At 34.2% G+C, this 14,403-nt stretch overlaps 4 protein-coding genes and 1 long non-coding RNA gene across 5 annotated transcripts in view; 1 reads left to right on the plus strand and 4 right to left on the minus strand.

The window, feature by feature from the left end:
* Positions 1–314: 314 nt before the first annotated feature.
* Positions 315–5,551, minus strand: LOC132804952 (putative disease resistance protein RGA1). The gene is made up of 4 exons (XM_060819443.1): positions 2,467–5,551; positions 2,198–2,325; positions 1,903–1,984; positions 315–474 (listed from the first exon to the last, which is right to left on the minus strand). Exon 1 carries the CDS (start codon positions 5,532–5,534, stop codon positions 4,650–4,652), a length of 885 nt encoding a protein of 294 aa, XP_060675426.1. The 5' UTR covers positions 5,535–5,551; the 3' UTR covers positions 315–474; positions 1,903–1,984; positions 2,198–2,325; positions 2,467–4,649.
* LOC132804974 (putative disease resistance protein RGA3) lies at positions 3,698–4,618 on the minus strand. The gene is made up of 2 exons (XM_060819541.1): positions 4,549–4,618; positions 3,698–4,389 (listed from the first exon to the last, which is right to left on the minus strand). Exons 1-2 carry the CDS (start codon positions 4,616–4,618, stop codon positions 3,698–3,700), a joined length of 762 nt encoding a protein of 253 aa, XP_060675524.1.
* A 2,027-nt stretch (positions 5,552–7,578) lies between the features above and the next one.
* LOC132804913 (uncharacterized) lies at positions 7,579–9,836 on the minus strand. Its single transcript, XR_009640110.1, has 2 exons — positions 9,564–9,836; positions 7,579–9,350 (listed from the first exon to the last, which is right to left on the minus strand). It is a non-coding gene; the product is annotated as an uncharacterized LOC132804913 (long non-coding RNA).
* Positions 9,837–9,947: 111 nt separating this feature from the next.
* LOC132804975 (putative disease resistance protein RGA3) lies at positions 9,948–11,907 on the minus strand. The gene is made up of 2 exons (XM_060819542.1): positions 10,045–11,907; positions 9,948–9,989 (listed from the first exon to the last, which is right to left on the minus strand). The coding sequence occupies exons 1-2, from the start codon at positions 11,905–11,907 to the stop codon at positions 9,948–9,950; spliced, it is 1,905 nt and encodes a 634-aa protein (XP_060675525.1).
* Positions 11,908–13,573: 1,666 nt separating this feature from the next.
* The window catches only part of LOC132804965 (uridine 5'-monophosphate synthase-like), an 83,841-nt gene continuing 83,011 nt past the window's right edge, over positions 13,574–14,403 (plus strand). Inside the window, exon 1 of the mRNA XM_060819478.1 lies at positions 13,574–13,742. Within this exon, the coding sequence (XP_060675461.1) occupies positions 13,665–13,742 (78 nt within the window). The 5' untranslated portion in view covers positions 13,574–13,664. The remainder of the gene's footprint in view (positions 13,743–14,403) is intronic.

The following is a 14,403-nucleotide window of genomic DNA, read 5'->3' on the forward strand; positions in this document are numbered from 1 at the left end:
TTGCTTGTCCATGCTGGAAAACGAATTTCCATTATTGTTAAAGTTATTGCCAACAAGCTGGAGTAGTCAAACACATCATTACTCGAAAAAGAAAAAGAAAAATTAAAAATTTTTTTTAAAAAAAAAAGCATTTACTTTTGCCACTGGATTTTCTTAGAAGAACAGGGTATATATTTTTGAATTACAAAAAGATATAAAGGCAATTCAATAAAGCAACATCATTACATTCAACTCCTTTTCGTATTTTTGAGCCAAAAAAAATAAAAAATTGTCCTTTTCGTGTTACAAATAAATAACTATTTTATTGTTTATCAAAAAAAAAAAAAAAAAAACTCATGTATTACATTCGAAGTTTTGATTGCATACAATCAAATAATTGCAAATTTATTGAATTAAAATTGAAGTTATTATATTCAAGTCCTTCGATGTTACACTTGAGAGATTAACGATGAACTGGTTGAGTTCATACTAATTCTGCAAAATAATAAATAAGATTAGATTTAAAACAGAGTAACCCTCTTCATTGGGCACATTTCATCACTTTCACTGAGCCCAAAAGAATAAAAGAGAAAATAATTATAACAATAACAAGAATAATGCTAGGAGTAGAGAGATGTTTGACCAAAAGATGAGCTATTATTAATTTACCCCCCCAAAAAAAAAAAAAAGAAAAGAAAAAAAAGAAGAAGATCTGAGCTATTATTATTTTATTTGTTATAATAAATTATATTTATTTATTTAAGAATTTATTTTTTAATATTTATGTAAATATTGATTTTACAATTAATAAAGTAACAAAACATCAGTTTTTGGTAGACTTATTTGTACTGTTACCATTGTTTTTTTGGATATAATTTAAAAAAAAAAATACAAAATATATAAGACAAAGCAAAGTTATATACCAAAACAAAGATGTACACAGCATAAACATCGCTTCAATTTCAATTTGGTTCATAGCCAGTTCACCATTTTGAAAGAAGCAGAGCTTTTTCAGTTTTGGGAATAATTATAATTAAATTAGGAATGCAAAAGTTAGAAAATTATTTGTTTGCTAAACATTAATGGATTAATCAAATTATGATAAATCTAGAGATCGGGAACATTAAAGTTACAGAGTTCTGCATTAAATATTCAACATGTATCGGAAATCAGTAATTCTGCAATGCAATGCAATGGTTGATGCTTAAGTCATCTGACGGGCATATGCTTTATAGAACTAGGTTGTGAAGCAAATTATTGGTTAATCATACATAATGTAAAAATATATAACTTAGAAACACAATATATATGGACTTAGAATCTTAAAAATAGAAAATATTCTTTTTGGGTAAATATTGAAGCTTCAGCTTAGCCTTTTGGAATGAAAATATTCCTTTTGGAATACATGTTACAAACCTTAAGAAATCAGGAAGCAGAATTAGAAGAAAAGAAAATGAAAAAAACAGATAAATATAAACTAAATCTAGCCAAAAAATAATTATTTATAACCTGTAAAAGTGAAGACAGGTACAGATGCATATGGATAAAAACAATTTATATATGTGTGTAGCAAACAATACTTTCTATAGTGTTCTGGTGTTTGTCCAAAAAACCAGAATAAAAATCATACAACAATATATATATATATATATATATATATATATAATTATTATATTTTGAATGAAATGATATACAAATAATTATTATTAAATAGGAATGCATAATGCATTTGAGTTTTGGATGGAAATGAAATAGCTTGTCATACAAGATTATATGGAATGCATGACCATCACAGCTACTTACAATAGGTCGAAAGGAATAAGCAATTGAACAAGTTGGAAAATGCTTTTATTAATCGTTCAATATTGTTATCTAGCCAAGGAAAACAAGTTAAAAACCGAATTATAAGAAGTGGATGTGTACCTTAATTTCCATATATAACAAGTTGATTTAGAAATCAAATGAAATATCATTGTCGCTGACGTTCTATGCTGATCTTGATCGCCTGTAATTTTATCAATAGTTGGTAATTGTATTATTTATCTATTTAATTTGAAAAGGAATAACGAAAAAAAGAAAAAATGACAGAGAAAAAAAAGATGTATCGAATTAAACCATTAATTAATTTAAATGAAGCATATATATATATATATATATATATACACATATATAGATAGATAGAGAAAGAGAGAGAGGGATGAGAGTCATTAAATTGTACCTCTTGACCATCAATGACGATGCGTGGGATGTAGCGATAAACCTAACAGCTCCTTCTTCTTCTTCTTCTTCTTCTTCTTCTTCTTCTTCAATGTTAGTCTCTACTTCTTCTTCACTGTTATTCTTCAACTGCCGCAAAACGGTCCGTTTAAGTGTTTTTGGAAAAGGCAAATTGAGTAGTAAAGTGTACTATTCCCTGCACATATATGTGTGTGTGTATATATATATATATATATATAGAGAGAGAGAGAGAGAGTTATAAAATTGTACCTCTTGACCATCAATGATGATGCGTGGGATGTGAAAAATCTTGGTAAATTCCTCTTCTGAATTTTGTAGAGATTGTGATAGCACCCCGCAGGCGTTGATAAGCAGAATGGACAATGGAGTGAGTTTGAGAGAGGGGGGTAGTGATTTGAGATTGCCACAATTTTCAATTCTTAAAGATTTCGAGACACGGCATTGCTACCGATTGAAGACTAGTGCCTGAAGTGCCTTCCCAATCTTTCCAATCCCACATGTTGTAAAACGCAAGCCGTTTCAGTTTTGGGAAGGATACAGCTTCAGCTTGCTGCTCCACTCCAAGTCCCAGAAACTCACCACCTGTCTTTCTCACTTTATCCAACCCATCAATCAAAAGCTCTTGGACCGAAGGTAGTAGGCTTCCCAAAGGAGGTAAACTCTTACACTGCTTGCAGTGTGTAATGTGGAGCCCCTTCAACTTATCCAACCCCATCATCCATTTGGGATACAAATTGGTACCCTTATACTCTTTGATTTCTAAACCTCTCAAGCTTGGATGTGGTTGTAAGGCTTCAAGTATACCAAATTCATCTTCTTCGTCTCTAATTTCCTCCTCTTTATCAATCCCTCCAAAATCTAGGATTATGTATGTTTGACATTCCCAATACATTAGCTCACTCTCGCTCCGATTTGTCAAATTCCAACACTTAGTTATTTCAAACTCAGACCTTTGAAATCGAAGGTGATTCAACTTTTTCAAATCTCCTAGACTCAAAAAATATGCTGCTTCATTCTTCTTTGATATAACCATTACGTCTAGCATCCAAAGTTGAGTTAGTCCACCAATTCCCTTCGGCAATCCCACCAATGCAGAACACCCACGCAGGTAAAGGTGTCTCAAATTCACTAGCTTTCCCATCCCTTCTGGTAGTCTTTGAAGCCGGCTGCATCCTTGAATTATTGAAGTTTGTAAATTACATAAATCACATACTTCATCAGCCAATTCTTGCAAATTACTACTCTGAAATATGTTGAGATATCTCAGATGTATCAACTGCCCAATTTGCTCTGGAACCTTTGTTATTTTGCTAGATATCAAACTTTAGTGTTCTAAGATGTTTCAGATGTCGAAACTTTTGATGAAAGAACATATATCACCTAAACTAGTGTCTGAAGTACACTCTATTAAAAGGGAACGCAGCTCACTTTGATCAAATATTGAAGTAGGAATACTGGGTAAATTAGGTGCCAATGACAACTAAGAGTGAAGGATCTTTTCAACTCTAGGAGGCTCTGCTTTCTCCATATTAACTTCAACTCTCATGGTAGAGCATTTGTTTCTTGTCAAAAGTTGGGCAAAGTCATGCAATATGTCGTGCATTTTGGATATTTTAATGCTTCCATCATAATCTACCTCGAAATCTTGAAAGAAAGACCGCACGGTTAGAATTTGAAAGCACTTTTCACTTTCTTCCTCCGGATTTCGACTACCACTTAAATGACCTTGTGACATCCACATGTGAACCAAACCATCTTTTTCAAACTCACAATCTTTAGGAAATACAGAACAATAACAGAAGCAACGTCTTCCTCCAGGAGACAAATCATAATAGCTCAAGGAGAATGGAGCAAAAGTTTTGGTTTGCTCATCTTTCAATTCCCAGAATCTACTACATAGAACATCTTTCCACTCCTCTTCAGTCACCTCGGAACGCATCGAACTTCCTAAGCTCTTTGCTACAAGAGGCAAGCCTTGGCACTTGCTTGCAATTTGCCTCCCAACTCTCTCTAATTGTTTGCACTCTTCACTATTTCTTTCCCTGAATGCAAGTCCGCTAAATATTGACCAACAATACTCATCAGACGGCAGTTGCATGGTAATCATTTGGGCAGCTGCTCCCATCATAGTAGCAACTTCCACTTTTCTGGTTGTTACCACCACCCTACTTCCTATAGCACCCAATCTAATAAGCGGTTGTATGAATTTTTCCCATTTTTCATGGTCATCACTCCATACATCATCTAGGACAAGAAGGAACCTCTTTCCCTCGATGGATTCCCGAACACGTTGGAATAAAGCTTCCTATGTCTCTAAATTTTGGTGACTACCTTTGAGAGATTCAGTAATTGCTTTGGCAACTTTAATCTCGTCAAAAGGGTCTGAAACACACGCCCACATCTGCTCAGAGAAGTGTGTTTTGATCTTTTCATCATTGAATGCAAGTTGGGCAAGAGTGGTTTTCCCAATTCCCCCCCATCCCCACAATAGGTATGATAACAGGAACTGATTTACCACCACCAGGCCGCCCTTCACTACTCTCACTGAGCAACTTTTCAATTAGAGCACTCTGAGGGCCATCCAGACCATACACTTGAGATTCATCAACAAAGGAGATAGTCTGTCTTGTCTGCTTTTGAACAATTTTTGTTGTTTCCAAAGAGTAATCACGTCTCTCTTTGGCAATCTCTTCTAATGTTTCATTAAGCTCTTTGATTCTGTGAGCAATATCTCGACGAACACCAACTCGTTTAAGTTGGTTAACACAAAAGCAAGAAGAGGTCAATGGAAGACATACCTTCTTCTTCTTCTTCTTCTTCTTATCAGCTGCTTTTTGATAGTGATCATTTTCTTCCGCTTCCACACGTTTCTGAACTTCGGATTTGAGGGCTTCAGTGCCCCAGTCTTCCAGCACATCATCGATGTCGTAAGAAACTTCAGTGAGCTTATCCACCCAACGTCTAACACCGGCATCATCCAGTTGTTTCCTTTCGGCATCCTCCAGCACAGCTTGTATGTCTTTGAGCTTTCTTCTGAGACTAGATATGTTTTTATCAGCATCCTTTACCCTCCTCAGCTCTTCAACTGCCAAGCGAGTTGTGATGGACGCCAACTGTCCCAGCACCTCAGAAACCAAAGCCTCCACCATAAGTCGATGGAAATTAAAGCGGGAGAGATTGCAAGAGATAGATATCAGAGACGAAGATAGAACAAGGCTAGTGAATTGTACTTCTTGTAATTCACTTATCAAGTCCCCTTTTATAGTGATAATTAACTCCACAAGAACATAAGGTAAACTGGTGAGGAAGAAAGACATTGATTTTTCTGTCTCTTTTTGGAGTACTGATTGACTAGTATACATTCTTTCTTTTCCACACAAAGATACTAAACGTGTTTCTGCTTGATAATAATAAAGTTTAAGATAAAATATTATTTGTTATCACTATAAATAGTTATCACTAAATAGTTATAAGTGAAATCTACATGCTATATGCTATATGATAAATTAAATAATTATTTTAAAATAAAAAAATTAAATATTTTAATCAAAATTTATAAGAAAAAATAGTGATTTTAATCAATAATAACAAATAATAAAACTCATCATTTAAACGTCACTTTGACTTTTGTTTTCGGTAAATTTTTGAGGCTCGAGATTCAATAAAATATATATATATATATATTTACTCTCCAAATTTTTCAGCCAGCACAAGTTCAAAAATAAATAAATAATGACCTGGAAAAAAATAATTATGTAGGGGCACATTAAATAAAAGTTCGTTACCTTTCAGTTTGTTTGGCTGTTACCCTTTTATTTTTGCAGTAAAAAAATATATTAAAAAAAAAAAAAACAGAGAGAACTCTGTTTTTAGTTTTAATCACTTTTTGCATTGAGAACTCTGTTATAATCACTTCTTGGGACATATCTAGCATCACAAGCCTTGATAAACAGCTCTAAATATTTTCACAAAATATGCTTCAATTGTTGGTTTCATGTTGTGTGCTACAACATCTTCTTTTTACTAAAAAAAAAAAAAAAAAAAGGAAACAAAACCTCTTACCGTGCAAGGCATTTATGATTGACCCAATCTTGTACAAATGTTGTAAACGAGAACTTTCTTTAATTTTATAATTTTTATCTTTATAAATGTGAGTTTTCAACAACGAGTAAAATAAAGCAAGGGTTGGATTTGATAAATGAGATTGGGGAAGGCTATTTTGTTTTGTAGGATGCGGATGGCACGTGTAATGGAAGAATGAGGGTCAGTAGGTATAGGACGGATTGTGATAGTAGTGAAATCCAATGGGTGGCTTGGATGTGCTTGGGTTGGTGTAGCAGGTTCATGTGATGGGATTACTTTGGGAAGAAGTAGATGTGGAAGAGGAGTCAACTATTGTTGGGGTGCAAGTAGACAGACTTAAAAGAGGGAGAGGGGTGCCCTTCAAGTGGTGGTACCCACAAGTGCTGTACCTGCATGGATGGATAGAAAGTGGTATGTTAGTGTGAGTTAATAACTTTCTTTCAATATGGCCCCGGTTGGTTCTGCAAATGGCTGCAAAAGGATAAGTATACCCGTTAAAGATCATAATTGAGGATGTATAGATTATTTTTACAGCTTAAGCTTAAATATTTGTAATCTTTACAAGAGGAGCTCTAACTAAAGAGTACATATCTCTCATGGAGTCAGAGTGGAATGGAAAATTTTTTTTGACCTGTAAGGTTTGAGGAATGCAAAGCACTCATAACCAAAACATTTTGAAAAAGAGAAATTAAAAAGTTTATTAAATAATTTTTGAAAAGATGTATCAAAATTTAGTATTTTAGTTGAAAGTCTATTAATTAAAAAAGTGATAGTTGAGCAAGCATTACATCAGTGAGTAAAAGGCATGAGGCTTGAGCTAATGAAGTTAAAGCCGTTTTAGTGATATGGCCATATTTACATCAAATTTTCCATTTTAATTATGAGTACGTGGACAGTGATATTGAAAAATGATATCAAAATTATTTAACACTTGTTTAAAATATCTATATTCACCTTTATGGTCTACTTGAAAAAGTTTAAATTTTTTTAATGGCTAAATTTTTTACCATTTTTTAAAACAGATTTTAATTTCATAGGATAAATATAAAAAATTATATAAAATTATCCTTAAATAAAATATAATATTTGTATCCTCCATTTGATTTAACATGTTCAAACCCCAAAACATCGTAAAATACTAACTCTAACTCAAGGGTGCATGGCCAACAGTTGTGGAAGATGGAGCAAATATCCTTTTGTTTTGGCCTTAATGAATATAAAGACTTACAATTCAATATAGCAACATATATATAGCTTTGAATTACAAAAACATATAAAGACTTGCAATACAATATAGCAACATATTACATATAAATAGCAACATCATTACATTTAAGTCCCTTTTGTGTTACAAATAAATAACTACTTTATTACATTCAAAGTTTTGATTACATAAAATTCAATAATTGCAAATTTATTGAATTAAAATTGAAGTTATTATATTCAAGTCCTTTTGGTGTTACACTTGAGAGATTAATGATGAACTGGTTAAGCTCATACGAATCCTGCAAAATAATAAATAAGATTAGATTTAAAACAAAGTAATCCTTTTCAGTGGGCATATCTCATCACTTTCACTAAGCCAAAAAAGTAAAAGAGAAAATAATTATAACAATAACAAGATAATGCTAGGAGTACTAAGAAATTTTACCAAAAGATAAACTATTATTAATTTACCCAAAAAAAAAAACGAAAGATATGAGCTATTATTATCTTATTTATTGATTAATTATATTTATCTATTCAAATGTTCACTTTTTAATATTTATAAAAATATTGATTTTACAACCAATAAAATAACAAAATATTAGTTTTTGATAAACTTTTTGGTAGACTTATTGGTATTTTAGCATTATTTTTTTAACATTATAAAAAAATATAAAATATATATAAGACAAAGCAAAGTTACATAACAATGCATAGATATACACAGCATAAACATCTCTCCAGCTTGCATTTGGTTCATAGCTCAATTGCCATTCTTCCTAGTTCACAATTTTGTAAAAAGCAGAGCTGTTTCAGTTTTGGGAATAATTATAATGAAATCAGGAGTGCAAAAGTTAGAAAAATAATTTGTTTGTTAAACATTAATGAATTAATCAAATTATGATAAATGTAGATATTGAGAACAATAAAGTTACAGACTTCTGCATTAAATATTCAACATCTACTGGAAATCAGTAATTCTGCAATGCAATGCAATGGTTGGTGCTTAAGTCATGTGATGGGCATATGCTATTTAGAACTAGGTTGTGAAGAAAATTATTGGTTAATCATACATATGTAAAAATATTTAACTTAGAAAAACACTATCTACAGACTTAAAATCTGAAAAATGGAAAATATTCTTTTTGGGTAAATATTGAAGCTTCCGTTTGTGTTTGCTGTTTGGAATGAAAATATTCTTTTTGGAAGACATGTTACAACATTAAGAGAGCAGGAAGCAGAATTAGAAGAAAAGATGGAGAAAATGAAAAAAATAGAGAAGTATAAACTAAATCTAGTTAAAAAATAATGATTAATAACCTGTAAAAATGAACAGATACAGATACATATGGATGGAAAACAACTTATATTTGTAGCAAACAACACTTCCTATAGAATTCAGGAGTTTGTCCAAAAAACCAGAATAACAATCATACAATATATATATATATATATATATATAAGATTAATTATTATATTTTGAATGAAATGATATACCAATAATTATAAGTAAAGAGGAATGCATAATGTATTCGATTTTTGGATGAAAATGATATAGCTTGTCATACAAGATTATATGGAATGTATGACCATCACGGTTACTTACAAGAGGTCGAAAGGAATAAGCACTTGACCAAGTTGGAAAAAGCTTTTCTTAATGGTTCAATATTGTTGTCTAGCCAAGGAAAACAAGTTAAAAACCAGATGAGGATTATTGGAGGCATAGCAATTTTAAACCGAATTACAAGAAGTGGATGTGTACCTTAATTTCCATATATGACAAGTTGATTTAGAAATCAAACGAAATATCATTGTCGCTGACGTTCTACACGGATCTTGATCGCCTGCAATTTTAGCAATAGTTGGTAATTGTATTATTTATTTATTTAATTTTAAAAGGAAAAACGAAAAAAATAAAAAATGACAAAGAAAAAAGATGTGTCGAATTAAACCATTTATTAATTTAAATAAAGCACATATATTTATATATATATATATATATATATATATAGAGAGAGAGAGAGAGAGAGAGGGAGGAGGGAGTCATAAAATTGTACCTCTTGACCATCAATGATGATGCGTGGGATGTGGCAATAAATCTTGAACAGCTCCTTCTTCTTCTTCAATGTTAGTCTCTTCTTCTTCTTCTTCTTCTTCTTCACAGTTATTCTCCAACTGCAGCAAAACGGTGCGTTTAAGTGTTTTATGGAAAAGACAAATTAAGAAGTGGTAAAGTGCAATTTTTCTAACCTCTTGACCATCAATGATGATGTGTGGGATGTGAGAAATCTTGGTAAACTCCTCTTCTGAGTTTTACAAAGATTGTGAGAGCACCCTGCAGGCATTGATACGCAGAATGTACAATGGAGTGAGTTTGAGAAAGGGTGGTAGTGATTTGAGATTGCCACAATTTCCAATTCTTAAGATTTCGAGACACGGCATTACTCCCGATTGAAGACTAGTGCCTGCAGCGCCTTCCCAATCTTCCCAATCCCGCATGTTGTAAAACTGAAGCAGTTTCAGTTTTGGGAATGATACAGCTTCAGCTCGGTCCACTCCAAGTCCTAGAAACTCATCAGCTATCTTTTTCACTTTATCCAACCCATCAATCACAAGCTCTTCGAGTGAAGGTAGTAGGCTTCCAAAAGGAGGTAAACTCTCACACTGCTTGTAGTGTATAATGTGGAGCCCCGTCAACTTATCCAATCCCATCATCCATTTGGGATACATATTGGTACCCTTATACTCGGTGATTCCTAAGTATCTCAAGCTTGAATGTGGTTGTAAGGCTTCAAGAATTTCAAATTCATCTTCTTCGTCTCTAATTTCCTCTCCTTCATCAATTACTCCAAAATCTAGACTTAGGGATACCAGACATTCCCAATACATTAGCTCACTCTCACTCTGATTTATCAAATTACAGCACTTAGTTATTTCAAAAGAAGACCTTTGAAATCGAAGGTGATCCAACTTTTTCAAATCTCCTAAACTCAAAAAATATGCTGCTTCAGTCTTCTTTGGTATAATCATTGTGTCTAGCGTCCGAAGTTGAGTTAGTCCACCAATTCCTTTCGGCAATCCCACCAATGCATAACAGCCAGCCATGTAAAGGTGTCTCAAATTCACTAGCTTTCCCATCCCTTCTGGAAGTTTTTGAAGCCGGCTGCATCCTTCAATTATTAAAGTTTGTAAATTACATAAATCACATACTTCATCAGCCAATTCTTGCAAATTCATGCTATTGTACACGTTGAGATATCTCAAATGTATCAACTGCCCAATTTGCTCTGGAACCTTTGTTATTCTACTAGATGTCAAAGCTAGTGTTCTAAGATGTTTCAGATAACGAAAGTTTTGATGAAAGAACACCGTATTTTCATCACCTAAACTAGTATCTGAAGCACAATATATGAAAAGGGAACGCACTTTACTTTGATCAAATATTGAAGTAGGAATTTTGGGAAAATTCGGTGCCAGTACCAAGGTAGAGTAACGGATCTTTTCAACACTGATAGGCTTTGTTTTCTCCATATCAACTTCAACTCTCATGGTAGAGCATTCGTTTCTTGCCAAAAGTTGGGCAAAGTCGTGCAATATGTCGTGCATTTTGCATTTTACAATGCCTCCATCAAAACCTATCTCAAAATCTTGAAAGAAAAACCGCATGGTTAGAATTTGAAAGCACTTTTCACCTTCTTCCTCCGGATTTTGACTATCACTTAAATAACCTTGTGACATCCACATTGCAATCAAGCCATCTCTATCTAAGATTAAATCTTTAGGAAATATAGAACAATAAAAGAAGCAACGTCTTTCTCTAGGAGACAAATCATAATAGCTCAAGAAGAATGGAGCAAAAGTTTTGGTTTGTTCATCTTTCAATTCCCAGAATCTACTAGAAAGAACATCCTTCCACTCCTTCTCAGTCACCTTGGAACGCATCAAACTTCCTAAGCTCTTTGCTACAAGAGGCAAGCCTTTGCACTTGCTTGCAATTTGCCTCCCAACTCTCTCTAATTGTTTGCACTCCAAACTATTTCTTCCCCTGAATGCAAGTCCGCTGAATATTGACCAACAATACTCATCAGACAGCAGTTGCAGGGTAATCATTTCGGCGGCTGCTCCCATCATCATAGCAACTTCCACTTTTCTGGTTGTTACCAACACTCTACTTCCTACAGCACCCAATCGAAGCAGTTGTATGAATTTTTCCCATTTTTCATGGTCATCACTCCATATATCATCTAGGACAAGAAAGACCTTCTTTCCCTCGATGGATTCCCGAATACGTTGGAATAAAGATTCCAATGTTTCTAAATTTTGGTGACTACCTTTGAGAGATTCAATAATTGCTTTGGCAACTTTAATCTGGTCAAAAGGGTTTGAAACACATGCCCACATCCGCTCAGAGAAGTGTGTTTTGATCTCTGCATCATTGAATGCAAGTTGGGCAAGAGTGGTCTTCCCAATTCCCCCCAACAGGAACTGATTTACCACCACCAGGCTGCCCTTCACTACTCTCATTGAGCAATTTTTCAATTAGAGCACTCTTAGGCCCATCCAGACCATACACTTGAGACTCATCAACAAAGGAGATCGTCTCTCTTATATGCTTTTGAACTTTTGTCGTGTCCAAAGAGTAATCACGTCTCTCTTTGGCAATCTCCTCTAATGTTTCATTAAGCTCTTTGATTCTGTGAGCAATATCTCGACGAAAACCAACTCGTTTAAGTTGGTTGACACAAAAGCAAGAAGAGGTCAATGGAAGACATACCTTCTTCTTCTTCTTCTTATCAGCTGCTTTTTGATAGTGAGCATTTTCTTCCGCCTTCACACGTTTCTGAATTTCGGATCTGAGGGCTTCAGTGCCCCACTCGTCCAGCACATCATCGATGTCGTAAGAAACATCAGTGAGCTTATCCAACCAACGTCTAATACCGGCATCGTCCAGTTGTTTCCTTTCGGCGTCCTCCAGCACAGCTTGTATGTCTTTGAGCTTTCTTTCGAGATTGGATATGTTTTTATTAGCATCCTTTACCAGCCTCAGCTCTTCCACTGCCAAGCCAGTTGTGATGGAAGTCAACTGTTGCAGCACCCCAGAAACCAAAGCCTCCGCCATAATTCGATGGAAATTAAAGTGGGAGAGATTGAAAGAGATAAATAGCAGAGATTAAAGCCTTCAAACTAGCTAAAGATATTTAGCGCATTCCATTAAGAAATATACTTATATTACAGCCCTAGGAATCCTTCCATTAATTGATAAAAATAATAAAATGCATAAAAGGAAGCTTTATGGAAGTTGCCTGGGGAAATATGACTAAGAATTACACGTAAATAGGTTTCTTCTAGATAGTTACTGAAGTTGGTATAGTATTGGGTTAAGAAGTCTAGTGTTGTTATATTGGGCTTTGCCTCTTCGTGTAGATATTCCGATTTGGGCTTCTGCTATCTTGGTTAACAACCTCCCGCAGGCTAAAAGGGAAAGGCTCCGCGTTTAGCTTGATAAACGAAGTGTTAAATAACAAAATATGTATTACCAATTAGCTACACTTCTCAGTTTCCTTGTGTTCAAGATCTTTTCTTCCTCAGCTGTCACGAAATGCGTTCCTAATACGATGCTTGGTTGGTTGTTTCTCATATTGTTTCTTATCCTGCGTGGTATTAGTTCCTGTTGAACTGCTTCCAGATGATGATCTCACATGAGATGGTTGGTAGGGGCAGGACATTTGATTGCCGGAGTTCATAAATTGTTGGCAATTGAATTATTTATTTATTTAATTTAAAAAGGAAAAACAAAAAATTAAAAAATAAAAAAATAAAAAAGATGTGTCAAACTAAACCATTAATTAATTTAAATAAAGCGCATATATCTATATACGAAAATTCTATGGTAAAGATGGTCCGTACGAGAACCGCAGTATTAGTGATGGTTTTTCATAGTATTAACGACGATTTTTTAGAAAATCGTCACCAATACTATGAAAAACCGTCACCAATAGTATCGTCCGCATGAGGACCGTCCGCACCATAGACAGACTGTATCTATATATATATCTATATATATATATATATAGAGAGAGAGAGAGGGAGAGAGAGAGAGAGAGAGAGAGGGGGCCAAGCTGTCCAAGAATCCGACTGGGAAGAGGCTGTTTGAGGTGATGGTGGAGAAAAAGAGCAACCTATGTTTGGCTGCCGATGTCGGAACTGCGGCTGAGTTGGTCGACATTGCCAAAAAGGTGAGAAAAATTCAAACTTTTTCCTTTTTTCTTTTTGCTGGGTGAGATAATCAAAATCACGAGATTCACGACCCGAGTTTTCTCGGGAAATTCTAATTTTCCTGGGAAAGTATATTTGGAATTGGAAGTACACATGGTGCTGTGGTTTGTCATCGCACATTACTTAGAAATTTATGGATTTTATTAATTTACTAATCACATCACATGGGATTAGGGTCGTCTGACGCCCCGCGTGCTCCAGGATGTCACGTGAATTTTATACTTGGTAGATAGCACTGGCATGTTGTTAGTTAGTCAGCGTTATGTGGATAAATGATTGAGTAAGCCAGGCCTATCCCATCATTAAAGCTGATACGGTAGGCCCAGCTAATAGACAGATAAACACCAAAAAAATCCACTGTAATTTCTCGGTGGTCTCGTTTTATAAGAAGCAAACAAACTGACGTTGAGAGTAGGAAAAGCAAGCTAAACTACTGATTGCTCAGGCATTTGTTCTGATTTGTCTGAAAAATCTCATAGAGCAATAACTTAGGTTGTTGGTGCAATAAAAATAAAAGGAGAAAAATCAGTCTCATGGGTATAAATATGGCTACACTACAATAATGAGAATTCTAACTTCAATAGTTTTTGCATAATACATTGATCAATTAAACATTGAATT

Source organism: Ziziphus jujuba, chromosome 8 (assembly GCF_031755915.1).
Source record: "Ziziphus jujuba cultivar Dongzao chromosome 8, ASM3175591v1".
Lineage (NCBI taxonomy): Eukaryota > Viridiplantae > Streptophyta > Magnoliopsida > Rosales > Rhamnaceae > Ziziphus > Ziziphus jujuba.

Bases quoted from the DNA above. Each gene is read 5' to 3' on its own strand.
- LOC132804974 (XM_060819541.1), bottom strand. From the start codon at position 4,618: ATGTGGGCGTGTGTTTCAGACCCTTTTGACGAGATTAAAGTTGCCAAA. The intron at 4,390-4,548 runs GTAGTCACCAAA...TGGGTGCTATAG, and splicing joins AATTACTGAATCTCTCAAAG to GAAGTAGGGTGGTGGTAACA.
- LOC132804975 (XM_060819542.1), bottom strand. From the start codon at position 11,907: ATGTGGGCATGTGTTTCAAACCCTTTTGACCAGATTAAAGTTGCCAAA. The intron at 9,990-10,044 runs GTATCATTCCCA...GGGATTGGGAAG, and splicing joins GAGTGGACCGAGCTGAAGCT to ATTGGGAAGGCGCTGCAGGC.
- LOC132804952 (XM_060819443.1), bottom strand. From the start codon at position 5,534: ATGTCTTTCTTCCTCACCAGTTTACCTTATGTTCTTGTGGAGTTAATT.